General features: G+C 40.3%; 2 protein-coding genes and 2 long non-coding RNA genes across 10 annotated transcripts in view; 2 read left to right on the top strand and 2 right to left on the bottom strand.

The window, feature by feature from the left end:
* Positions 1 to 4006, top strand: part of LOC123976091 (H-2 class I histocompatibility antigen, Q10 alpha chain-like) — a 9146-nt gene extending 5140 nt beyond the window's left edge. The window contains exons 5-6 of the mRNA XM_046057921.1: positions 2122 to 2133; positions 2287 to 4006. Coding sequence (XP_045913877.1) covers positions 2122 to 2133; positions 2287 to 2402 — 128 coding nt within the window. The 3' untranslated portion in view covers positions 2403 to 4006. The remainder of the gene's footprint in view (positions 1 to 2121; positions 2134 to 2286) is intronic.
* LOC123976092 overlaps positions 1 to 5038 on the bottom strand; it is a 9246-nt gene extending 4208 nt beyond the window's left edge. For both annotated transcript variants that reach the window (XR_006826250.1, XR_006826251.1), the window contains exons 1-2: positions 4791 to 5038; positions 2333 to 2426 (exon numbers count right to left, since the gene is read on the bottom strand). This is a non-coding gene — a long non-coding RNA (uncharacterized LOC123976092). The remainder of the gene's footprint in view (positions 1 to 2332; positions 2427 to 4790) is intronic.
* On the top strand, positions 4603 to 25351 carry LOC123976087 (ATPase family AAA domain-containing protein 2-like). 6 transcript variants are annotated; one of them, XM_046057914.1, is made up of 28 exons: positions 4603 to 5009; positions 6171 to 6259; positions 6450 to 6478; positions 7123 to 7216; positions 7801 to 7873; positions 10122 to 10200; positions 10340 to 10462; positions 10768 to 10834; positions 11036 to 11122; positions 11911 to 12019; positions 12171 to 12286; positions 12889 to 13063; positions 13481 to 13569; positions 13805 to 13964; positions 14427 to 14517; positions 15272 to 15586; positions 15658 to 15775; positions 16257 to 16443; positions 17600 to 17785; positions 17974 to 18109; positions 18242 to 18438; positions 18525 to 18684; positions 19620 to 19742; positions 19941 to 20018; positions 22187 to 22320; positions 24548 to 24676; positions 24856 to 24894; positions 25123 to 25351. In XM_046057914.1, the coding sequence occupies exons 1-27, from the start codon at positions 4821 to 4823 to the stop codon at positions 24886 to 24888; spliced, it is 3366 nt and encodes a 1121-aa protein (XP_045913870.1). In that variant the 5' UTR covers positions 4603 to 4820; the 3' UTR covers positions 24889 to 24894; positions 25123 to 25351. The 6 variants fall into 6 exon arrangements, 3 of the variants coding, with proteins under 3 accessions (XP_045913870.1, XP_045913869.1, XP_045913868.1); XM_046057913.1 differs by having other exon boundaries at positions 25120 to 25351; XR_006826248.1 differs by lacking the exons at positions 24548 to 24676; positions 24856 to 24894; positions 25123 to 25351 and adding an exon at positions 20846 to 21390 and having other exon boundaries at positions 4603 to 4897; positions 4976 to 5009; positions 22187 to 22319.
* On the bottom strand, positions 17310 to 26639 carry LOC123976094. Its single transcript, XR_006826254.1, has 3 exons — positions 26477 to 26639; positions 22098 to 22416; positions 17310 to 18092 (listed from the first exon to the last, which is right to left on the bottom strand). It is a non-coding gene; the product is annotated as an uncharacterized LOC123976094 (long non-coding RNA).

Below are 26639 nucleotides of genomic sequence, written 5' to 3'. Positions count from 1 at the left end.
TTTTCTCTCCAAGTTGCTTTCCGATTCTCTTGTAGCCCATCCCAGCCTTGTGCAGATCAACAATCTTGTCCCTGATGTCCGTAGAAAGCTCTTTGGTCTTGCCCATGGTGGTGATGTTGGATGCTGGTTGTTTGGGTGTTGACAGGTGTCTTTTATACAGGTAACAAGGTGAGGCAGGTGTATTTGATGTAGATAATTGGTTGGGATTGGGGCTGTGTCTTAAAGAAAGACTAACTGGCTTGTAGGAGCCAGAATACTTGCTGTTTGGTAGGGGGTCATATACTTGTTTTTCCTCATCAGATGGTTATCAATTGTTATAAATTCATATGATGTGATTTTCTGGAATTTTCTTTGGGATTCTGTCTTTCACTGTTAGAATGTACATATGATTAAAATTGTAGATCGTTGCATTCTTTGTAAGTGGGCAAACCTGCAAAATCAGCAAGGGGTCAAATACTTATTTCCCCCACTGTACTTTATGTGTTTGTCTTGGCCACACTGTGGCGATGATTAGATCATCAGGTGCAGTTGTTCAGTTTATAGTGGTGATTGTGGGTGTGATCGTGAAAACGCTGCTTGTGGTCTTTAGGTTTAGAGATGTGTTATTGTTTTTTTTGTTTGTTTGTTTGTTTCGCTGTGGACCTTTTCTCTCAGGGGGTGCAGTCTTGTGCCCATGAAGGGGCGTCACTCCCCTCAAAAAGGGATGAGATGAACCTCATTTGAGCTGCCAAGTAGTAGTTTTTTTTAAAATCTGGTAATCAAAGTCCCCCCTGAGCCACAGTCCCATGTTAGCTTTCCCATGGAAATCCGGGGTACTTTACAAGTCCATAAAAAGATTATCTGACATATCTATTGAGAGCGTTTGAAGAAGTATTGTGGTAATGGAATGGGCAGGGATTGAAACATTGCAATCTCAGTTTTACATTCATTTTAATACAATGAACTCTTCCAAGCCCATCCATCAACGTAAATCATCCTCCATCTTACTGAGCAGTGGGAGGTAATTCAGTTTGTACAGGTTTTTGAGGTATCCCAGGGTATTTGATACCATCCATAGGCCATCTAAATAGACTTGCTGGAGTTTGGAGTGATCAAAATTTGTCAATGGAATTATTTCACTTTTTTTCAAAATCTACCTTATAGTATTTAGTATTTAAGTAGTATTTAGTACAGTGTGTAATTTGGAGAGAGAGTTATTAGGATCTTTTAAGTACAAGATAACGTCATCTGTGACCCACCTGAAAGCCCTTTTATATCAGGATCTTGTGTAATTGCTTCAGCTAAAGGCTCGATTGCTAAGACAAAAAAAGTGCCGGAGACAAAGGGGGCATCCCTGTCGACTTGATCTGTTTAAAGGGAATGTAGATGAAATCTGTCCATTGGTACACTTTAAATAAATAAGGCCACTCTAGCCTATCAAAGGCTTTTTCAGCGTCTAAAGCCACAGCTATACTGGGTTCTGTTTCAGATTTTGTTAAATGAATAATATTAAAGAGCCTACATGGGTTATTAGCGCTTTGAAATAAAGCCGCACTGGTCTGGATTCATTAGTTGTGTCAGGTATTGGCCCAGTCTGTTTGCCAGGGCCTTAGAAATGAATTTATAATCTGCATTTAACAATGAAATTGACAGATATGAAGAGCATTTCAATGGATCTCTATTTCTTTTTTGTAAATTACAGTAATTGTGGCTGTAGAGAATGATTCAGGGAGTGTTCGAGTCTTAGAGGCCAAAAGGGCAGATCAAGACTATTTTGATCTTCCTGGCCAAGTTCTATCATGGAGAAAAATTCATCAATGTTACTCAGATTTTCTAGTGGTTCTGATGGGTACAAATGTGTGTAAAACTGTTTGAATTCATCGTTAATTTCCGAACCTGTTTCAGTTTGGATTGAGTTAATCGTCCTAGAGCTTTCAGAATTTTGTGCGCCCTCTTTCCCAATTTATGGTACCTTTGCTTGCTTCTCAGAATGTTTTTTCCAATTTCAGTCTCAAGGGAATTCCTGGTTAAATAAAGGTTAAATAAAAATACATATAGTGCATGTACAGTATATACATGTAATTATAATAATTATAATTATACTGTCCTAAATCCATTTTCTGTTTTCTGCATGGTTTACAGATGGTGACTCTTGTAAGTATCTCAGTTAATCATAATAAATCTGCACTAAAAAATGTTTGAAAGACTTAATAGTATTAATTACCAATAGACTGTAAGTTAGCCATACAGAATACATAATCTTTACAATATTTATACAAAAGTTAACATTTCTGTTCATCCTTGCAGCCAATGACCCAGACGACCAAAACCCAAGTACTGTCGGCGCTCTCACCGCTCTCGCCAAAGCTGCTCTCATCAAAGCCGCCGCCGTTCTCACCAAAGCCGCCGCCGCTCTTGAGTAGGTGGAGGGCTGCAGTAGGATGTTCCTGCAAATAACATAATTTCCATCAGCGTACATGAAACCTAACTCTGCTCTTTAAAACCAAATAGGCCGATGAAACGAATGTTTTTATCACAGCGCAGGCAATAGAAACCAGAGAGGGAAAATTAGAGGGAAAAAAAATAATTGACAAAGAATATTGTGTATTTAAGAATTTAAATGAGCTACAGATGTCTCCACTGTTTCACACTCAAGGACAGTCTCCTGTTACAGCTGTGAACTATGGAATAAGGCAGGCTGCTTTATATTTTTAACCATGCTAACGGCACAGCTCTATGGTTGGCAGTCCACCAATTTAGATTTAAATATCTCAGCAACTAGCCTATTAGACTGATTCTCACGAATCTGGTACAGATATCCAGAGTGCCTAAATTATGACTCTTAATAACTCTGGCAACATTTCCTCTAATGCCACCACTAGGTCAAACTTTTCACTAATCCAGTGAAATATAATCTACTAGATCGATTGGCACAAAATGTTGAACAGACGGTTCATGTTCCCCTCAGGATGTGGTGTAATAACTTTTACTTTGACTTTTACCTGCAAAACGAGTGACATTCCCACCAGCCTCAGCTGTACTTGGTGTTTACTGCTAATTAGTAAATGTTGGTGTGCTCACAAGCTAAACTAAGATGGTGAACATGGTTTAAACAAATCTTGTTGTTTTGATTTGACTCACATGTGAGACAAAAGATTTGACACACTCTTCCTTTGCAAAACCAGCGGACCACCCAATGAGATCAGAAAACATTCTTCTTCAGTGCCTCTTTAAACTCCTCGGCCTTATTTGACTTTATTTTATCCCTTCTATTTTATTCTATTTTACTAATTTTATATTTATCTTAAACGTGTATTTTAGTCTTTTCAATGTTTTCTTGCTTTTATCTTGTATTGTTTTTGTATTATTGTCTCTTGGGTATTATTGTCTTTACACTTGTTAAAGCACTTTGTAACTTGTTTTTGAAAAGTGCTCTACAAATAAAGATTATTATTATTATTATTATTATTATTATATACAATCCGGTTCACAAAGACCCACGTGCACCAACCACAGTAGTTTTCTATGATAAAGCTGTTTTCAATGCGGCAAAATCAGTATTTTTTGGAGTATGAAGTATTTTCTCTTATGCTTGTTTAACTTTGTCTGTTCGTGTTGAGCAATACTTTTCAAAGTTGTCAGTATTTTGTGCACTTTCTTTGATAATCAAGCAAGTAGACTCATGATACAATTTGTTATCACAGTGTTGTCCACAATAATCGCAATATGACTTTTCCTCCAAATCGCCTTAAATCCGATATAAATGTAAAGGATTCTGATGATGTTTTTACAGATTATGTTTCTTACTGGTTACCAGTGCTTGTTCCTGCACCCTATGGACTTTCATGCACTTATTTTCATATTCAATATGCATCTATGTATTCTTTGCTGTCTTACACAGATTTTGTATTTTTGCATGCTTTTTTTAAATAGCTACTTTTTGGGTACTTGAACCTTAAAGATCAATATTTTTATAATTCAGCTGCTTTTACTCAAAATGTATTAAAATTGCAGTACTGATGATTAACATGTTGAAATATATTTGATTTCAGTAAGTACATTTATGCAGATTCAGAGATCAATGTCATACATTAAAGATGACTTGGATTGTCTTACTTACAGTTAGTGTGTGTGTGTGTGTGTGTGTGTGTGTGTGTATAATACACACACAAGGTTGTTTATTAGTCATTATACAGCACAAGGCTGCATAACAAAATGACATTTGTAGTTTCTTCATGCTACACACACATATAATTAAATGTAAGCCTAAAGTATGGTAACATATGAAATAAAAACATACAGTTAATTATGTACATATATACATAGTGCATTTTTGAATGTGCATATGGGGTGAATATAAACAGCAGCAACCAGATGATAATATGAAAGTTTATCCATCGTGACTGCGTTTGAGCACCAAGCCTCATCGCTGTAAACACAGTCCAGCTCCTCTCATCTTGCCGGATATATTTTGTATTTATTATTAAATTATATATTGCACAGGATGTATATATTATCGATATACAGTATTGTATATTTATATAACTGTGTTATGTTACTGTTAATAATTATTATTTTATTTGCGTCTTTTGTTTGCACACGCACGTTGCGGCATGACGTCAGTAGGCGGCGGCAGAGCACGGCGCTTTGAATCCTGACAGCGGGCTGCTGCCGGTCTGTTTATCGGCTGTTTGTGTTTCCTCTCAGCCTCAAGTCCCGGAGCAGCCGTCCGGTCATCTGAGCAAAACAACCGGCAGAGACTCCAGCGCGTTTATCTCCGTGTTCTGGTGTTTATTGTGTCCTTTTCTTACCGGTAAGCTAACGGTCGTTAGCTTGGTACCATGGTGACACTCCGCGTCAGAGGCAGCGGGCCGCAGCAGCAGCTCAGGCCGGACAGGAGCTCCGATTCCCCGCAGAGGACTCCACCCCGGAGACGGAGCTCCGATTCCCCGCAGAGGACTCCACCCCGGAGACGGAGCTCCGATTCCCCGCAGAGGACTCCACCCCGGAGACGGAGCTCGATCACTGATGTGAGTTTGTCTGTTTGGAGTTTAACGAAGCTTCACTGCATCTTTTGACTTTTAATACGTTTCAATATCAACTGTCAGAACCAAATGAGTAAAACCGAGCATGTTTAAAACAATTAATATTATATTTATTGTTATGTTGTAGCTGTTGTTGTTTTGTCTTGTTTGTGTGCCATGGACCTTCTATTTTGAGTCCTGAATAAAGTCATTATTATTATTATTATTATTATTAATTAATTTAGTTAAATTGTGAATCACAGTCAACGTTAGTTTGTATATTTGTGGAGAGGAAACATATTTTGGATTAACGTTAGTGAGAAATTAAATAAATGATATAAGAGCCAGTTTTTATTCAGAACTTTTAGTATTTTTATTAATTAAACTACTAATAATCGGAAATTAACCACAAATCATTAAAATCATAGTCACATTAACATTTAATTTTATTAATTGTCAGTAATAACACACCAACATTTATTTTATGAATTATGAACACAGCTATGATTGCATTCTTTCTATGTTGCTTATTCACCTGTTAACATTCATTTTAATTACGTAATTGTAAATTACATTGGATTTAAGGATTTCTGCTGCAACAAAATCTAAAAACTCCCGACCAGTAGGCTGATATACATTGCAGATGTATTGGTTCTGGCACACAGGCTATGTCAGCTGCTAAAATACAAGATATTGAAGTACAGAAATACCAATGACATGTTTCTTCTGGTTTGTCCACCAGAGAGAAGTGACACATCTATTTTTCTACTGGAAAATGTCCTGCCCAGCACACGTCTCTGTTACAAATTAAAGGAAATCTTTTCAAAATCGTCTGATATATCATTATTGGATTTTTAAAACTTGTTTAAAAATGATTGGCATCGCCCTTAAAATGATCTGTATGCTACTCACTGCGCTGCTCTGTAAATGGTTTAATGATAAAGATGGTAACAACATTCAACTATACCAAGATCCACAGTTAAAGTAGCAGCCGATAGAAACTGAAAGAGTATTTAAACTCACTGGTTCAGCTTGTTTCTGCACGGCTTTAGAAATAAAATACACATATGCAGTGTAGTGGGTGCACTGTTTGACGGTGTGAATATGACGCTGACGTCTTGTTAGTTGCAGGTGACTGACTTCTGAATTGTTTGACACATTTTTCAGGGATTCAGTGCCGAAGATGATGAAGACAATCACGACGATTCAGAAACACACGAGGATGAAGATGAGAAGCGACCGAGAGCCATCATCAGGTCGGACCAAAGTTACCAATAAATGTTTGATAACCTCTCTCACTGCTGAAATTATTAGTCAGTTGATTTACTTCACTAGAATAAATGAAGTACCTAACATGCTTATATAATAAGACACCTTTGCAAATTGTCAATTCCAGTCAGTTGTTAAAAATGTATAACTTTAATGAATTTTGTTTTGTGCTTATAGGAAATCTCCAAGGCTTCAAAACACAACAGGTGAGTCACATTACCAGAATAAACACTAAGACCTGGAATATCAGGGAGTTTTGAGAGAGAAAGTCCTGAAATTTGTTAGTGTGTGTGTGTTAGTGCTGAAAATATTAAGTTCAGGTTAATTTCACAGGAAATCAGATGTCAGAGGTGGAAAATAACAAAGTAAATTTACTCAAGTACTGACACTTGGATTGATACGTCATATATATATATATATATAATATAATATTATAAGCCATCATGAAGTGCCCACTAATTGTATTTTGCTGCATGTGTGTTGCTTTATTGTGTCACTTGGTCGGACCAAAAACTGATCTGCATCATTTCTGTTCGGCTACAGAAAACAAAACGAGTGGCTGCAAAGATTTATTTAGATTATTTAATTACAGGGAATATTTAATGTAAATGAATCTGCCTCTTAAACGTCTCAGGCGAGAATATTTGACAACAATCTGGTTTAATTTGAGAGTTTTGCTTTCTCTCGATGGTGTGATGCTGTTTCAGAGGCTTCAGCGGCGGTCACAAAGAAATGATCAAATAAAATCTGAACTTGTATTTTTTGGTGCAGCACAGTGGGTACACACCGGTGACTTTCAGAAACACCTGTCAGTCAACATGCATAACAACATGTGTGTGTGTGTGTCCAGGTGTCAGGAGGAGTGGGCTGAGGAGGAGCACCAGGCTGACCAAACTGACCAGCAGATATCAGGCCTCCAACATGTTTGACGGCATCAGCACCAAGTAAGACAGCAGCTGCATCAAAACACTCAGAGGCAACAACTGAAGAGACGTGGTGTAGTTATCAGAGCTGAAATGATCAATTAATTGATTAGTCCGTTGACTGAAAAATACTATTTATGTAGTAGAAATGCCAAATGTTTGTGAGGATTGGCTCCTTTTCTTTGCGTTATTTGACTGTAAATTGAATATTTGTCGGTCTTGTCGTGTTGATTTGTTGATGGAGGGTAAAGAAGCTATTTATTAGACGCTTTTATTAAATAGTTTTGGGCATTTTTCGTTAATATCTGATGTTTTTTAGACAGAATAATTAATCGAAACAAATAATCTGAAGACTGATAATAATCGCTAGCTGCACAGGATTGTTGGGTAAACAAAATGTGTGACTTTGGCATCTGACGCCTCCTCCAACCGGTTTTTAACCAAACAGCTGATCAGCAAAACACTCGAGCGAGTTTGTTTTTGATGTGTTATCAGTTATCTCATTCACAGTCTTTCCAAAACAATACATGCTGGTGTGGATTTGATGATCAAGTAGATTTAATCTGATCGATGAACATTTTAATTTAACACCGTTCTCCCTGCAGCACGACCAGGTCGGTCCTAAAGAGGATGGACAACATGAAGAAGAAGAGGCGACTGAGTAACAACAAAGAAGGAGTAAGTAACATCCTCACCGAAACGTAACATTTACATCCTGACAGTAAACACCTCCGCGGTCTGAGCCTCCTCCTGTTTGTGGACGCGCTGCATTTACTGCATAATCTTTTGATGTGCGGTTGAATGAATCAGCTTAATTTACAAGCAGGTTTATGTGCTTTTGTAATTTTGGTGCATAACAATGGTAAGTAAGTAAGTAAAGTTTATTTAATATAACACCTGTCACATATCAAGGTCACAAAGTGCTTATAATATTAGAAATGAGACCATCAGAAAAGTGAAGAAACAACAATGAAACATAAACTGTAAAATAAGAAACCTTAAAACTCACAAACTTGCACACAGTAAACATAACAAAAGATAAAGATAGGGCAGGTACTGCCAGCGAAGAATCATGAATTTAAAATTGACAATTAGAAAATATGAAAGAATAATGAAAGACGTGTCACGTTAAAGGGTCATTTCACCTAAATTACAAAAACACACGTCCCTCTCATATCTCTGCTTCCACCCAAACACAGCCTGTCTAGACTTCACATGTTGTTTACATGTGGAAGCAGCTTTAAAAGCGTAGCATGTTCCCACATCTGTCTGTCTCAGCGGGTGCTGCCTCTCTTATCAGGCTGTTGTGCGGGCGGTGCACCCAGCTGCACCCTCCCTCCGTCCGCTCGCTGGTACATGGGGAGTGGGCTCATCTCTATCAGCTGCCAACATATTGGAAGGCAGCTAAAACCCGAGAAGCACCAGCCCATTTTTTTCTCTTTTGTATGTTTTTGTCACGTTAAGTTTAAGAGTCAGATCCTTTTGCTCTTCAAACTGGTTTATCTCCATTCAAAATGTTATTTCAAAGTGTCGTTATCGTTCTGATTTAAACGACTGAAGGTGTGAGGGGGAAGTGTGAGATTGACGTTTTTAATCGAACGTCTCGTTTTCATTTTCAAAAAAAAAAGGTTCTCTGTCAATCAGGACTGTGGCAGGTAAGGTCTGTCACAGTTTTACATAATTTTGGAAGCTAAATGACCGAGATGAGGGCTGGCGAGGAATTAAGGAGGGAAATGTGAGCAGGGAATGAAATTAACACCTGCCACCTGCCAAATCCAGGGTAAATGTTGGCAGGTTTCAGCTCACCTGCCACCACGGCACCTAACCCTCTTTCTTACATTAATGAGTTATTTTTTTTAAGCAATTCTTGATAAAAATTTCCATATTTACCACTGACTCACTGTATAACACTCTAAAAGCGCTCTACGGAGTTTCAGAAGTAGCAGAAGGCTGAGTCCTCGTATCAGCGGAATGAATGAATGAATGTGAGTGAAGTTGTTCGTTAAAACAACTTTGGTTTGATGTGCAGAGCGCATGGACTTTAGGGGCCACCTGTAAAGAAGAAATACTCTTTGCCTTGTGCTTCATTCTTCCATACTGCCTCGGTGTGCCGATATGAGCTAATTGCAGATAAATCAACATCAGAAAAAGAAACAGAGAAAAGGATCCTTCTGTCATGTTTTAAGTGTTGTCGTTCCATAGCGTGTCCAGCAGAGGGCGCTGGTGTTTGTAATGCCACAAATCCAAAACAACAACAACAGCAATCAGCTGTTTGTAACATTAAAGAAGTTTTTTTAAACTGCATTATGTCATGTTATGTTGATGAGATCTCACAACTTCTTATAACAAATGTAAGAGATAATCTTTGTTTATGTTTTTTATGTGTTTATGAAAAAAAAAAAGAAGAAAGGAAATTGGCGAATGTTTCGCAATATCTGATTTTCGGGAAATCCTCAAATATCAAAATCGGTATCGTTTTAAAAATCCCACATCAGTCAGGCTCTATTTGGAATAGCCATTAGACAGACATTTGACTAAACCTGGACAAATCCTGCTACCTAAATCTGTGTTTCTTAATCCTCAGGTGTTTTCTTCTGTCCTGCATGCCACAAACAAGATAAATAAATGTGTTGTTTCGGGTCAGGAAAATCAGGGTCATTGGACCTGCTTTAAACAAAGAAAAACCCTGAAATATGTAGAACAAAAATTAATATTCATTCGAGAGCCTATTTGGACAATAGGCACAGATGGAAAATACTGCCGTGATGTTTATCCATATTCCTGCTTTACGTGTGAGATGTTTAAGATCTCTGTGAAAATGGCCACAACCATCAGGAAATACCACTGCCCGGGATTGTACTATTGTTTTGTTTTGTTTTTTGTCTTTGAATTTCTTACTGTGTGTTTGTTTTTGATAAAATTGCAGAAGATCTACTCTAAAGCTCAGAGGAGGCGAACGCCGCTGCCGCCACAGAGCTCGCTCAGCGAGAGCGAGGACGGACAGGGTTTGTACGAACATTCAGGAAGAATTCAAGAGACAAGATTAACGTGGATTATAGCAGAAGAGGGGGCGACGTGAATCGGTTAAGATGCCCGTCTTCTGAAACCATCTGCCTTTGTTTTTTCTTATATAAATCGTTGCAGGTGCAGTCGATGACGAGGACAGCAGGCAGGAAGTGGCTGCAGATGACGACAGCAACGGCGCTAACCAGAATTTTGACGCCAAAGTGAGCCGAGCCTCGTCACTCTACCAGGGACCCAGCAGTGGTCAGTACCTCACTTCAATCACCAGAACATAAAGTTTAAAAAGTTAAATGCTGCCGTTGCTTCTCCACAGGACGTAACACAAAAGTCATTATATGTTTTTCCAGATAATAAAAGAAAGCTCTAATCAAACATCTGTATTTGAGGTCCTTTTTTTACTGCTTGAATGTTTTACCTTTCAAAAGAAATCACATTTATATTTGATGTTGGTCCTTTCAGGTTCATTAAGCAGAATGTTTCTGATGTGTTAAGTAAGTTTAGACACGTTTTAAGGTTCTGATGTTGTTGTTTTCTCTGGTGATGGTCAGAGTTCCCTAAAGGGTCCTTCAGGATCAGCGCCTCAGGACCAAACACGACCCGCAGAGGAGCGTTCAGGTCAGACCGCTGGCACAACCTAAAACTTTTCTTTAAAGAAAGACAAGTGAAATATTGATCTGGTGTCTCTCTTGTCTTAGTTTTGCTACTTACATGTGAATGTTTGACCAAAATATTTATTGCTCTGGCACGATGGAGCCTGAGAAAAACATTTTGATTCCACTAAAACTTCACAACCTCTACTTTCCTTTCATCCTCCAGACCCAATAAGAGTGCGTGGTCGAATCAGTCTGATGAAGACAACGACTCTGACGATGAAGTACAAAACGTTGAAAAGGTCCCCGGAAGGTCAGTAGGTCACTTCGCTGAGGAACGACAACACGAACCCTCCCCGCACTTGATTGGACGAACACTCCACTCGCTGAGCTGTCATTGGTTTTTGCTTCAGATGCCTTAAACTGTAAAACAACGGCGGCTGTTCAGGAAAGTTTGAATCTGTCCAAATCCTCCAAAATAATTGAACTATTTCGAAGGGGAAAGAAATCTTTTAGAAAGAGTTTGTAGAGTTGCTGCTGACACACGCTCACTGGATGTTCTTCAGATTTCTAGATGAGAAAATTGGTGCAACTCTCGTGTTTGTACTGTATGAAGGTACAGCAAGCAAACTGCTTAGCTTAGCTTAGCATAAAGATTCGAAACAGGGGGGGGGGGAAGCTTAACAGCGTTAAAACCACAATGTGTATTTTTTTACATGGGGTTATGCACAGAACTGTTTGTTGCAGGAGGTTCTGCTCCCGGCCACAGTCTGTTTTCATGCTGCCCTCTTGGCCAGGTCTCAGCGTGGCTTTTAATTGGTTCAGTAAAAGGAAAATCAACTGACTTATCGTGCAGACTCGAGAGATATATTAATCTTTTCATCAGCAAGAAGTGTTTTTCCCCAAAATGCCGAACTTCTCTTTTAAGCTCACGAGATTTCCTCTGCGTTTCTAAAATTAGGTTTTCGTCTCTGTGCAGACCTTCATCAACATTCATGAAGGTCATCGGTGTTGATTAAATGTCACGAGTCATCATTTCCGGACCAGAGACTGTTTTTTTTTTTTGTTGCTGAGTGTTTTTGTGTTTGTTCTTCCCGCCAGTTGTCGCCCGCTCGGCCTGCGTACAGAAGATTTTCTGGGGCCTCGCCGAGACAAGATGAACGCAGGAGCAGGTCTGGCAGACATCGATCCCATGACCATCGACCAATCAGTGAGTCAGCCTCCTGCAACCTTTGCTCTCCAAGTTACATTGTGAAATCTGCTGCCTACTGCCTTCCCCTCCTTTTTTTTAATCCGGCTCCTCAATGCCTCTTCCCTCCTACCTCTCCTTCCCTCCTACCTCTCCTTCCCTCACTCCTCAGGTGGGGTTTGACAGCATCGGAGGTCTGTCGGGTCACATCTCTGCTCTGAAGGAGATGGTTGTCTTCCCGCTTCTCTACCCCGAGGTGTTTGACAACTTCAAGATCCAGCCTCCCAGGTGGCACACACACAATAAAATTGTGATTTTTAAACGTTTACGATGTTTCCTGTAAAGGAAATCTGACAAAAATTTTGACAAAAAATTTTAAAAAAGGTTTTTGCCTCAGTGGAACTTTTACATTTTAGATATACTGTACTTTAAATCTGATATTAAATTCCTAAGCTTTATAGAAAAGAAAAATGTCTCAATGGCCTCAATAATAAATTAAATAATTATGCAAATCAAGAAAGAAGTTCATTTGTTGTTGTTTTTTTAATTTCATATTTGATACTGATATTTTAGTTGTTTTATTTTTGTCTATTGACCTTTGGTGCACACACACACACACATTTACTGTTTTATTTATTTATTTTATTTAAATTTTTAATATTTGATTTTTACTTTTTAACACACACAAACACACACTTACTGTTTTATTTATTTATTTTATTTAAATTTTTTATTTTTTATTTTTATTTTTTAACACACACATACACACTTACTTTTTTATTTATTTTATTATTATTTTATTTTACACACACAAACACACACTTTCTGTTTTTATTTACTATTATTTTGCTAGAAAAATGTAAAATTTTTTAATCCGTCTATTTCTCCAGAGGCTGTCTGTTTTACGGACCTCCTGGGACGGGGAAAACGCTGGTTGCCCGGGCGCTGGCCAACGAGTGTAGCCACGGCAACAGGAAGGTGGCGTTCTTCATGAGGAAGGGAGCCGACTGTCTCAGCAAGTGGGTGGGCGAGTCGGAGCGGCAGCTGCGGCTGCTATTCGAGCAGGTAACGTCACGCAAACAGCCCAAAACCAAAACCCCGCGCTGCCCCCTGCTGGCTGTCTGCACGCCACAGCCCCGTCCTCTGCGCTGTGCAGACGTCTACAGCCAATATGTTTGAGATTTAAGGAGAGACTCTGTTGCATGTGGCAGGATGTCAGAATCTGTCCCTAGAGTTTAAGTACTGTATATTTAAAAACTTCTTAGAGTGTAATTTTCAAATAGCTGCTTTTTTAACCTTCACAAAGCCCAGTAATTTTAAATAAGGTAAAAAAAAAAATCCATATCTACTTTATTAGTCCGTTCAGATATCAGTACCCAGGCAGTCTATTAATGAACCCGTCACTGAAAAATACTTTTAACAGTTTAGTTGAGTTTTCTGTGACCTCGTCATTTAAAGTGCGGCGGTGCGTGTCATCCTCAGGCGTATCAGATGCGTCCCTCCATCATCTTCTTTGACGAGATCGACGGTCTGGCTCCGGTCCGATCCAGCAGACAGGACCAGATACACAGGTCAGAACAAACTAACTCAACAGAGAAAACAAAACTGCAGCAAATATGCACGTCTGCATGCAGAAATGCTTTTATTAGCTCGGCCTCTTTCTTCGCGGTCGGCTTTTGGGAGACTTGGTGAATCAGATGTTCTGCAGCTTTTGGACCCAAACAGAATCACGAAAGCTGAAACTCAAATGAAAACAGTCGAGTAGTTCAGTTTTGTTCTTTTTGCCTCATTGCCTCCGTCCTGCAGCTCCATCGTGTCGACGCTCCTGGCTCTGATGGACGGGTTGGACAGTCGAGGTGAGGTTGTGGTGATCGGAGCCACAAACCGGCTGGACTCCATCGACCCGGCGCTGCGACGGCCGGGACGCTTCGACAGGGAGTTCCTGTTTGGACTGCCTGACAAAGAGGTGACCTCTTGTTTTATGTGTCTCATAATAACCAACTATACACTTTGTAATATTGTTTTGAGAAAAGCTTCTCAAATACTTGAAGCATATAAACATAATACATCTAGTTTGTTCTTTCACAACTCTTGTTTACATGAAGAGGACAGATGCTCACTTATCTTCAGTAAGCTCATCACAATAATCACTTACTTCCTTTTTCAGCTGAATTTTGGCTTTAGAACTATGATGGCACACTTATACTGTTTGGTTGTGATAGATCAATTTATTCTGAGCAGTTTAAACGCAGATGATGTTTGTTAATGTTGTTTGCAAATAAAAACAAATGTTCTCTTCTCACCGGGAGTCCACGCTTCACTTCTCACTCGTTTGAAATGTAATTCTTGGAGCTCTGATGAATAAATTCACTTAGTGTGTTCATTTGAGTTTACTCAGCCGACTGCTTTATTTCGGTTTGTGTTTCAGTCTCGTAAAGAGATTCTGAAAATCCACACCAGGCAGTGGAAATCTCCTCCGTCTGAAGATTTCCTGGATGAACTGGCCGAGAGATGTGTCGGTAAGAAAGACCCTAAACCATCACACCAAATAAAGAGATTTATTTTAACTAGTATCTAATAATGTAGATATACTGTACTTTAAATCTGATATTAAATTCCTAAGCTTTATAGAAAAGGAAAATGTCTCAATGGCCTCAATAATAAATTAAATAATTATGCAAATCAAGAAAGAAGTTCATTTGTTGTTGTTTTTTTAATTTCATATTTGATACTGATTTTTTAGTTGTTTTATTTTTGTCTATTGACCTTTGGTGCACACACACATTTACTGTTTTATTTATTTATTTTATTTAAATTTTTAATATTTGATTTTTACTTTTTAACACACACACACACACTTACTGTTTTATTTATTTTATTATTATTTTATTTTACACACACAAACACACACTTACTGTTTTATTTACTTTTATTTTTAATTTTAATTATTTATTATTATTTATTTATTGTTAGTATTTAGTTTTTTTAACACACACACACATTTATGCTTTTTTAGTTACTTTATTTAATGAACTGTATGAAATGAATTGTTCTTTTGCAATTTATTTGTAGCTTTGGCAATATTGTTGTTTGACATTCGTGCCAATAAAGCTGAATTGAACTGCATTGAATACTAACGGACGAAAAATAATTTTAACACTTATTATGTGTCCTTTGCGAAGCTTAGTGGTTCCAGAAATATGTAATTTGGGTACATTTGTGTGTCTCTGCAGGAATTTGTGCAGCCTTAAACTCTCCCTCTCTGTCTCTCAGGTTACTGCGGCGCTGACGTCAGGGCGGTGTGCACCGAGGCGGCGCTGTGCGCTCTGCGGCGCCGCTACCCGCAGATCTACGGCACCTCCCAGAAGCTCCTGCTGGACGTCTCCTCCATCGCCGTCACCAGCTGCGACTTTGTTGCGGCCATGAGAAAGATGTCGCCAGCCTCCCACCGCCTCGCCGCTTCGCCCGCCAAACCTTTATCACCTGTGGTTCACCCGCTGCTGGGCGCCGCCCTGCACGACATCCTGGAGGCTCTGCAGAGGCTGTTCCCTCACGCCGAGCAGGGGATGAAGAGGAAGAGGGAGCCAGGTGAGTCAGAGCTGAAGAAGTATCACATCCTGTTTAAACAACTCTTTAATCGTTTGTTTTCTGCGTGTCAGATCTGACCTCTGGTATCCTTGACGACGGCCTGATGTGCGGAGGAAACGAGGTCTCCAGCACGTCCAGCATCTCCGCACACTCCACCTCCAGGAGCAGAAGCTTCCTGCACTTTGCCAGGTGAGTCTGATCCACACTTCACAGAGATCTGGACCAGCAGCTCGGGTTTAAGACTCAGTTACACCCTCCTTTAATTTCACTTACTGTGTATTTAACAACAAACGGTACAATAAACTGTTATGTTACTTTTCTACAACAGCCTCTATCTCTGCACTACAGTGTAATTTAATCTCATGCAAGACAAAATTACTTATATTAAAAGAATTCAGGGTAAAACGACGGCTCGTTTGAGCTGAAATAAACCGGACAGATTTTCATTTTTCACACTGAATTTATTATAATAACTGTCATTATGTGTTTTTACTACAGCGCTTCTGCAGCCTATAGTATTCTTACACCTTTGGTACCTGCAGTCTTTTTCTGTTTGCTTTCTCATAAAGCCCTAACACACCTTTTGTGCTCGGTCTCTGTCATCATTCTCCCCTTCTCTTGCTCAACCTCCCTTTACCACATGTCTAACTGCGGTCCTTCCTTCCTGCAGGAGTGCTGTCAGACACCCAACGTCCTACCGTCCCAGGATGCTCCTGGCAGGTCGTCCTGGTGCCGGTCAGACCTCCCACCTGGCTCCTGCGGTTCTGCACGCTTTGGAGCGTTTCACAGTCCACAGCCTGGACTCTGCGGTGCTGTTTGGAGTCAGCAGCACCTCCCCGGAGGAAGCCTGCGCCCAGGTGACTCTTCAGCAAACACCACACTGATGTAGACTTAAAACTTCAATTAATTCCACAAGTGTTGAGCAGCTGTAATCAGACTGGAGGATTGTTGGTCGTATTACAGAAACTTCCTAACCTGCAGATCCTAGCTTAACTGCTTGGTAACCGTGGTAAAAAGGGTTAGGAATAAGGCCATTACAGATCAACAGTTCCTAAGTCAATGTTCCTTTCTTAACTTAAGATAGGAAAAGTGTTTTACAGAAGCATCCTGACTTTGTAAAATCTTCAATAAACTCAATAAAACTGCTAAGCTGTCCCAACTTTTACTTTTCCACCAGCTAGTGTTTCCATCGGCTCTTAGGACACAACAGCTGCATTTCTATCTCTCACTTGTCAATGGATTTCTTTTCTTTTTGACAGCATCAGCGCTCCGCTAGATGCCGGATATGCGGCGGTGACTGTGTCCGCTATTTTAGCCCGCTCTCTATCTTTAATCCCCCGAGTTAAGCGTGACGTGAATGTGGATTTTTCGACAGAGGTGACCAACACCTCTAAGTCATCTGACTTGAAGTTAAATGTTTCTGCTCCATGTTTAAGTGTATGTTTCATAAAAAAAATTACCAAAAAACAGCGATTAAAAGCCGTTCAGCTCGGCAAGATCAGAAAAGTGGCATCAGTTGCTAGGCAACTGATGTTGGATTGAGTATTTAGGATTTCCTAACCTGAGATAAGATAGGATTCCTAAAGTTAGTTATAATTTGCTTCCGTAATACCAATCTTAGACTCTTCCAGTCTTTACTTAAGACTAAAGATAGAAAACTTTCTGTAATACGGCCGCTGGCGAGTAGAGGACAAAAAGCGACAAGGAACCCTGGAGTCAAAAAGTGTGTCTTTTTGTTAATTTAGTATGTAGTGGTGAGTTGAACAAGTTACGTTGCACAATAGTGAAGACATGCAGTCAGCTCACATTTAAAATTAGCTCCAGGTTTCGCCTCCTTGAACATCTCTCACTGTTGTCCTTTAGGGACATCTGGTGGTGATGACAGGCAACTGCAGAGTATTTTTAGATGTAATTAGTTCTAATTAGTTTCATTCTTAAACAGTATGTTGCAGTCTTTGAATCACACAAACCAACGCTGCAGAACATAAAACATTGTTCTCTGCCCCCCCCCAGGTGTTCTGCGAGGCCAAGCGGACGTCTCCCAGCATCCTCTACATCCCCCACATCCAGCAGTGGTGGGAGACAGCAGGGCCCGCATTGAGGGCCTCCTTCCTCAGCCTGCTAGGCAGCATCCCCTCCTTCACCCCCATCCTCCTCCTCGCCACCTGCAGCGTCCCCCGTCAACAGCTGGACCCTGAGGTGAGTAGCTGGACTGAACCCTGGGTCAGAAATGTGTCTGAAACCTTTTCCCTCTCACATTTATTGCATCAGATCGTGGTTTTTAGCAGTTTTGTCCACAGGAAGCCAAACGCTTTTAGCCTTTTAGAAAGAACCAACTGGAAGGAAAACCATTATGGAAGAGCTCGGACTTCTGTTTCTATCCTCAGATTCAGTTTCTGTTCCGGGAAGATTACGGGGAGGTTTACACCATCAGTGTTCCCACCCGGCAGGAGAGGACAGACTTCTTCCAGGACCTCATTCTGGACCAGGCGGCCGAGGCTCCACCCTGCAACAAAAAAACATGTATGTTATTTCGGTGGTTTTACCTGTTTTGTGAGTCCCGAGTGTTGGATGATTAAACATCAACATAAAGTTTGAAGATTGATCTGAAACAATTAAGTCAGTTGTGATATTTTGGACCTCCTCCGCTCTCAGTGACTCAGGCCATGGAGATCCTTCCCCTGGCTCCCCCGCCTCCCCCCCGCCAGCTGCCGGAGCAGGAGCTCCTCTATCTGGAGGAGCAGGAGGAGGACGTGCTGCGGGAGCTCCGCCTCTTCCTGCGTAACGTCACAGAGCGTCTGATTTTGGACCGCCGCTTCAAGGCTTTCACCAAACCGGTCGACATAGAGGAGGTGATTTGATTTTATTAAGTATTTCGGCAAAAAAGCCAACATGGAGGCAAACGATGATGTAAAGAAATCTCCCAAATGTCCTCCAGGTCCCGGACTACATGATGGTGATCAGGAAGCCCATGGACTTCTCCACGCTGCTGACCAACATCGACCAGCACAAGTACGTCACCGTCAGAGAGTTCATGTCTGACGCGGACCTCATCTGGCAGAACGCCCTCGAGTACAACCCAGACAGCGACCCCATGGGTGAGACATTCACAGTATATTCCAACAGACTAAATACAAGAACCGGGCATGGAGGTTGGGTTTTAGAGCCATCGTATAATAACAGAAACGATAGAGGCAGAGATTCATTTAAAGTCTTATTAAAAATGGCCAGATATTATTAACAGGTCGACCTTTTGTTTGCCCTTCAACTGGAGGTTTATCTTGCTTTTTATTTTCCATGCCTTTGCCGTCTCCATGAATCGGACGGAGCGGGTGAGTCCAGGTGGAAGCTCAGGTGCTGCATCGATTTCAGTCCTTGCGTGGACTTCAGTCATAAAGCAGACGGGCTTTCAAAAAGCTTTGACAGTCTGACATTTTCACTGTGAACGCTTCGCTGTAAATCCACAGAAATTCCTTCTTTGAGCCTCTCTGTGTCTGTGTCGGATGAGAGAAGTGGGTTTTACAGGTGAAATAAAACAGAAGCAGTTCGTTCACCTGGATTCACCGGCTCACAGTGGAAACGTGGAAGTAAATTAAAAAAAGACCTCTCCGTCAGGCGCTCAGCTGGTAGTATCCAAGAGGTAAACTGAGTTAATTAGTCTATTAATTGATCAACAGAAAATTAAATCTGCAATGAGTTTGATAATTGATTTATCATTTGAGTGAATTATCAAACAAAAATGCCAAACAAGCTGCTTTTGTCTGTTTATATAACATTAAATCATATAATGATGTGTGTTGGACTGTAGGTTGGATAAAATGAAAGGAAATTAATCATTAGTTGCATTACTGGAGTAAATGAGATGCTTCTGCCGCAGCTCAGATTTCTCAGCATCGTGTTTCTGCAGGACTGAAATCAGTTTCATAAATTTCACTGTGATATACATCCGAGTGACTTATGTATTTGTGTGTAGCACAAAATGTGACCTTAAAGTCGATATAACACGTTGTTGATCTCTGTGTTTGTGTGTCAGACCGCCACATCCGTCACCGTGCGTGCGCTCTGAAGGACACGGTGCGCGCCATCATCCGAGACGAGCTGGACGAAGACTTTGCGAGAGTCTGCGAGGAGATCCAAGAGTCGCGCATCAAGAGAGGTGAATCCTCCTGAGGGACAGGTTCTCCGGTCTCCTCGTCTGTCTGTTTGCTGAATCTTACCTGCAGCAGAGGTTCAACACTGACGCCGTCAAATCAAATCAACCACAGCTGTTAAACAGCCTGTTAACTCGACGAGCTGCTACTCATGTCATCGAACCTCTTAACTGACACTCAATCTACCTTTATTTTGCTTTCAGCTTCTTCTGAGGCCAACCCAGAGCACACCGACGGCGTCCGCAGCTCGCCGTGGAGCAGAAACAGCCCCGGACCTCGACGTACGTCCACTCTGAAGGATGAAATGTGTTTTGTTCTCTCTGAAAGGAATATGAAATGATTTGGCTTTTATTATTGACTTCTACGGGTGAGAAACACTGGGACAACTTCCTTCTGCACCTGCCTCAACGTGTAGTAATGCTGCACGCATGATTGTGTGACCGGAAATGATCATTAACCTCGACAAGCGGTCGTGTCCTTGGTATTTTTCCCTGCAAATTTAGGGACCTGGAGTGCAGTATCATTTTACTACTTAAAGTTACACATGCAAAAACCTTATTTGCATGTGTAACTTATTATTTATAATTAACATTTACATAAATTCATGAACGTTATCTCACCAGAATTTCATAGCAAACTGCTGTCAGACCATCATGTAGTTAAACTCTGCAACACACAGCTGTTTATGTACATGTGTAAAAAAAAATTATATTAGAAACTGTTGAATGAGATTTTAGACATTTTAGTTATTGCTTAGTTTATCTGCGTATAACCTGCTACGTATAAAAACAGATTCTTGACATTTGCCTGCTGTGTTGCATCAAAAGAGACAGTGGGGGTGAAGTAAAGGTACATAGACAGGAAGCTGCAGAGTCTTTATTTAACCATCAAAGCGTCAGAGTGAAAGAGCGGAGGAGGAGAGGAAGAGGCAGCCTCAGCAGCACTGACAGGGAGGAGAGAAGGTAACAAGAGGCAGAGCACAGATGAGATGCAAAGGTCAAGAGAAGAAGAAGAGGAGATCAAGTGCAGAGACGAGGAGGTGTGATTGCTTCCTCACGGCCTTCACTCTCTACTCTCCTTCTCTATCCACCCTCATTTCTCTTTGCAGCTCGCAACAAGAAGCGCTACAAGCAGCGGAGAAAAACCAAGTGGAGCACCGGTGTCATAAAGAAAATCAAGAAGAAGAAGCCGCCCGTCCCTGCCTCGTCTTCCTCTACCTCCACGTCCAGCGGGGGGAACTCTGAATCGGGCCCAGAGGGAGACAGAGCTGTTGTGAACGGCTCATGCGCCGCGTCAGAGAGCAGCGACGGCGAGCAGAGACACCCAACAGCCACGAACGGGTATCATCACGACTTAAACGGCGTCACAGGTATCCAAAATGGAGTCCTTGTCAATGGGTACCACGATCACCCCGAGCCACTTGACCTCCAGCCAGCAAAACGATCTCTGAACCTCAGAGATCGAACCCGGACGTCAAAGACTACCTCGAACCTGGAGACGATGGCGAACGGGGTTTGTTTGAGAAAAACAGGTCTGTATGTGTGAGAAAGTGCCATTCGGCGGTGCGAGTTCATGCTCTACTAACTGGTCTTCACTGGACTGCGACAAAGCTACGCTGCTGCAGCTTCGAAGTGTGCGCAACAGGGAGTGAAAGTAAGACCGCTGCTTCTGCCGCTGCTGAACAAGCTTCAACAGGCCAAAGCTTCAGACTCAGAGGCTCTGCAGAAATCTGGGCATCGAGCCGAGCTGCCTCTGATACCTCATCAAAGCTGAGCCCTCACAGACATGTACTGAAGCGTCATGAGGGAGAGAGAAGAGGGTTTTCTTTACATGGTGCTCTTACTTAACCTGGTGGATTCATCCAGTCACAGCTTACAGGAACAAACACAGAGAGGGATTCAATTTCATGTAATAACATTCAGAAAACTAGTAACACGACAAGCCAAGCTGAACTTTACGGAAATAACATTAACTATTTTTGCATTTAATTGACAGTGAAGTCTAGGCAGGGTTCATACAAAGTATTTTTTAATTTTAAAGTTAGGAACATGCTTGACTTTGAATATACTGCTTGAAAAGTGCTTCATTTTTAACATAATCTTGTGTTTCATAAACACAATTACTCCTGCAAACCAAAAAATCATTTAGTATTTGAAATTAAATAGCTAGGAAAGCCCTGAAATCTTTAAATAATCAGAACATACAATCGAAGTTAATATGAACAGCTGCAAAAATAAACAAAGTATTAATATACATTTATTTCTGTATTGGTATAAAAGAATTCTGTGAACTATATTTTGCACAAATCAATGGATGCATAGCAACTTTTTAGAGAGTCTGTGAATTTTAGTTTTAGTTACCTTTAAAGAATTTGACTTTCAATAAACTGTGCGAACCCTGTGGGGAGTCAGAAGAAGAATAAACCATGTGCGCCTCCTGTCCTCCTCAGAAAAGTGTAGCATGGACGAGGCGAGAGCCGGCGAGGCCGCCTTGGAGCAGATGCAGCTGTTCAACAGAGGCAGATCTGTGGAGATCCTCGACGAGGAAACGCCGCCGCTGGTGGTCGATCACAGCAAACTGAGGGTGAGATGTTACCTTCTGTAGGATGAGGGGTAGCAGCAGTAGTACTTTGTCCCAAACAATGAGTAGTGACTCTTCTATCTGTCCTGACACTCGAACCTGTGGGGGCAAATGTTCGATGCTATTTTTCCTGTATTTGTGCTTTGGTATTTTAGGAGGTGTTGTGTGTTTTTCTTGGACCCCGAGTCTGACAAATAAAGTTGAACTTTTCTGCTCTGGCAATGAAACACAACATCTTCTTAATCCCGCCTACTAAACTGTGATTGGCTCTGTGGTTTTCCAACTATTTTAATCCCATAAAACTGGATTTGGGCCTGAAACCAGGTGACTGTGGTGACCTGGTGGTGACTGTAAGGATGCACCGACATCGACACTGATATCGGATCGGGTCGAAACTTACTCAAATAGCTGTGCAATAAAACAATAATGATAATTATCACAATATAATTTTCCTCAATAACAATATAAGAAAGGTTCAATATATCGTGTGTATAATTAGCACTTAATTTTCCTACTAAGATATTTATTTTGTTGAGAAAAAGGGACTGAGAAAAGATTTTGAATCTTTTTTTGTTTGTTTGTTTTTAAAGATTTTATCATAATTGTTTTGAAAGTTCTACCTCAGATTTGTTAAGTGATCCACTGTTTGGCCTCAACTGTTCTGACCATAAGGAAAAGTTTAAAAAACACAATTAACAATCTGGTTTCTTCTGCTTTCACTCAGGAGCAAAAATCAGCCTTTAAACTTAATAATATAATGAAAATAATGATTTGATACTTATCGTGATAATCATCAATATTGAATAATATTTAAAAAATTATCCTGATAAACTTTTTCGCGAAGAAGTCGCACGACGCTGAGTCGCGATAGCCTATCAGTGTTGAGCTTGTCCGTACGTCACCGAGGCTTCAGAGCGTTGTGTGGAGAGGACCAGGCAGAGCGGGGGATTGAAAATCTGCTGGCCGGCTGAGAGCTGCTAAACGTGGGGGAGAGGAGCAGGGCAAACATTGGACAAATAAACACCCATAATCGGTCGGATTCTGCTCTGACAACTACGCCGTTTACTCGCGGGAGGAGCTCGGAGTAAACTGATTTAATTAAATTAGCTTTTTACTATAGTTTTTGGGATTTCAACGTTGATTTATCTTCACTGGAGCTTCTCAGCAGCTAGTTTCCGCGCACATCCGGTTCCAGTGTTGTTGTTAGCGTCGTTAGCTCTGTCGGACTACGACTTCATATTTATATAAAAACCGGACAAAGTTGGACATTACTTGGAGAAAAGAAAGCGAGGAGGTTGAACTACCTGGTGAGTTCAGAAAACATATGTCTGTAACTTTATTCCAGCTATTGTACTTTACTGTAACCCGTAGCGCTGATCGATCCAAAGCCCATTCAGAAAACAAACATTTTAGTAGTTGTTCTCCTGCTGTCTTGCTGACAGACCTGACAAAGCATGAATTCATATGTTTAACAAATCTGCATCATGTTGTAGTTATTTCGGCATCAGTTTAATCCGTTTATTGCTATATAATCACAGCAAAATGTTCACTTTGGGTTCATACAGCTGTAGTAATGGCGAGTTGTGTTTATTCACGTTATCGCGTTAAAATCTCCTCACGTTGTGTGTGAACACTTGCAGCGAATGTACTCACGCGAGGAAAGCGAATATTCGCGTTTGGTCTGAAAGCACCATAATATCCCCTATCAAATAAAGCTCCCACCACAGAATCCTTTTATATTGCACCACTTCTCACTCCATGTGTACTGTACGGAGATGGGGAGCATGCTGAAATACTATATTATGCCATCTTTATTTAAGATATCAGGGGTAGCGTATTCTGATAGACTAATAATGATATTTTTTTTGTGTTACTGACGATCAGCCACTTTCTCGACGGCGGGCGTGGAAACAAACCACGCTTGTAGGTCACACGCATGCGCAGAACCCCTAAGTAGAACATCTGGATAGGTAGCATAAATCGCTAGAACACCAGTCACCAATTAGCAACGACTCCCAGTCTGTTTCCCGGCTTTCCCACACTCCCAGCTCGTTATTGTAGTTACAGTAAGGAACACCGCTTATTAAAATGACACACTGGTATCGGCCATCGGCTGATCCCCCAGGTATCTGCGTCGGGACTGCATCCCTGCCCTCGCAGTAAAGGTTTAAGTGGTATTTGGAGCTGTGATTATTTGTTGCCGGCGGAGTAATTGTTGTGTGTTCATCAGGATCTCCTCAGCAGAGCCGTGGCTACATCAGAAGGCGCCGAGGTGGAGCCGCTGGAGAAGCTTTACGCTCTGCTGGCTCAGTGCATCTACAGGCACAGACACAGCTACAACAAGACGGAGCTCATCCAGGTACCACCTTCTTTAATTTCAGTCCTCAAGGCCCATCATTTTCTTTTTTAAATTGAACTGAAGAGTGAACAGTGAGATATATATATATATATATATATATATATATTAACGTGATTTTGAATGTTTCTGTTTCCAGCTTCATGTTCATTCTGTCTTTTTTTTGTTTTCTCCCCCTCCAGGTAATGAAGAAAGAAATCGACAGCTTCTCTTGATCACAGGTCTATTTTAATAAAAACCTCAGTGCATTTAAACAGGAAGTGGTTTGCTGCTCATTCTGTCAGCTGTTATTTATAATATTAGTATTTAATCACGTGACCAGTTTATTTAAGAGTAATCCTTATGACCATGCAGTATTATTTCATTTTAATTTATCATGACGGAAGCTTAAATAAAAGTGCTATAGTGGATTAATTATCAGTATTGTTTGTGTGTTTTCTGTTCAGCAGCCAACTGAAGGTATTTCTAACTTTCAGTCCAGGCTGTTCGTAACTGATCTGGGAACAGATTAAACAGCTGAACCAAAGGTTGGAAGTGACACTAAAATCCAACTGAACACTTTTCATCTGGAGTTTTGTTTGGTCTGTGTTATTCACAACATTCGATCGCTGTACGTAACAGATATTTTAATTTTCCATCTGATATTTGTGCTTAATATAAAATTTAGTTGAATTCTCACCGAGTAATTTTTACTTTTCATACAGTAAGTATGATTTTGAGGTACTTTTCTATGGTAATTCAAACGTATACTTCATTACCTACAGTATTTAAATAATAATAATGAATAATTAAAATTTGCTGTACTTCTGCCAGTGGTGGACAAAGCACTCAGATCCTTTACTTAAGTAAAAGTACTAATACCTCACTGTAAAAATACTGTTAAAGTTCTGCATTGAAAATGTTAATTAAGTAAAGTACTCAATGCAGAAAAATGTTATACTGTTATTTTTTATATCATGAGATTATTATTCCTCATGCATTCATGTAAAAGCAGGATTTTACTGCTGTGGTTGTTTGAGGTTGAACTATTTTGTATCAGACTGCAATTAATTATCTTTATGGATTTATACGCTCATTATTTTCCCCATTAATCGATGGCAAAAAATCCTGAAAATAGTGACACCTTCACAATGTTTGTTCTGTCACTCAAAACATCACAACTATTAAAAAAATACATTAAAATAACCAAAAGGAAAAGCAGCAAATCTTCACACTTGTGAAGCTGCAACCATGAAATGTTTTTACATGAAAATTCACTTAAAGGATTATCAAAATAGTTGCCAGTTAAATCAACGAATTTACTACCTTTACTTGTATAAACTGTTGTTTAATTTATAACAAAACATATATTTTTAAAAATCTTCATATGTTTTGTGAGTAAAAATCTTACTTTGTAAAGTAAGCGAAGCTGTCAGATAAATGTAGTGAAGTAAAAAGTACTATAAAAGTAATATTTCCCTCTGAGATGTGGTGGAGTACCTCTAATAGTACTTGAGTAAATATACTTCATTAATGTCCATCACTGACTTATGATTACATGTTAATGCATCAATACAATATTATACTGCATGATTATGATAATATCAGTACTTTTGATACTTTCAGTTTAATTTTCAGATAAAAATAATTAACTTTTACTTGTGTAAGGTTTTTGTGCAGAACTTTTACTTGTAACAGAGTATTTGTACTCTGTGGTATTGCTGGTTTTACTGACAGTAAAGAATGTAAATTGTACTTTGACCTGTGTAAATAATCAGTGTCTTCGGTGCAGCACTGTTACTTCTTACATAACTGCATCAGTACCTTGATCAGCACTCGGTGGAGGATCGACCTACTTCACTGCGATAGTTGGAACACGCTCCTGTCGTCGCTCTATGACGCACACGAACCTTCAAATAAATCTGTCACGCTGACGTCAGTACGCCGACGGTCGTTTCCGCTTTACCTTCAAAATAAATGATTGGGA

Source organism: Micropterus dolomieu, linkage group LG09 (assembly GCF_021292245.1).
Source record: "Micropterus dolomieu isolate WLL.071019.BEF.003 ecotype Adirondacks linkage group LG09, ASM2129224v1, whole genome shotgun sequence".
NCBI lineage: Eukaryota > Metazoa > Chordata > Actinopteri > Centrarchiformes > Centrarchidae > Micropterus > Micropterus dolomieu.
The sequence above is the reverse complement of the archived record's forward strand: the minus strand, read 5'-3'. Positions and strand labels throughout refer to the sequence as shown.

Coding starts and splice junctions, on each gene's coding strand:
- LOC123976087 (XM_046057914.1), top strand. CDS start 4,821: ATGGTGACACTCCGCGTCAGAGGCAGCGGGCCGCAGCAGCAGCTCAGG. Junction 10,201..10,339: donor CGAGAGCGAGGACGGACAGG/GTTTGTACGAAC, acceptor AAATCGTTGCAG/GTGCAGTCGATGACGAGGAC. Junction 11,123..11,910: donor GTTGAAAAGGTCCCCGGAAG/GTCAGTAGGTCA, acceptor TCTTCCCGCCAG/TTGTCGCCCGCTCGGCCTGC.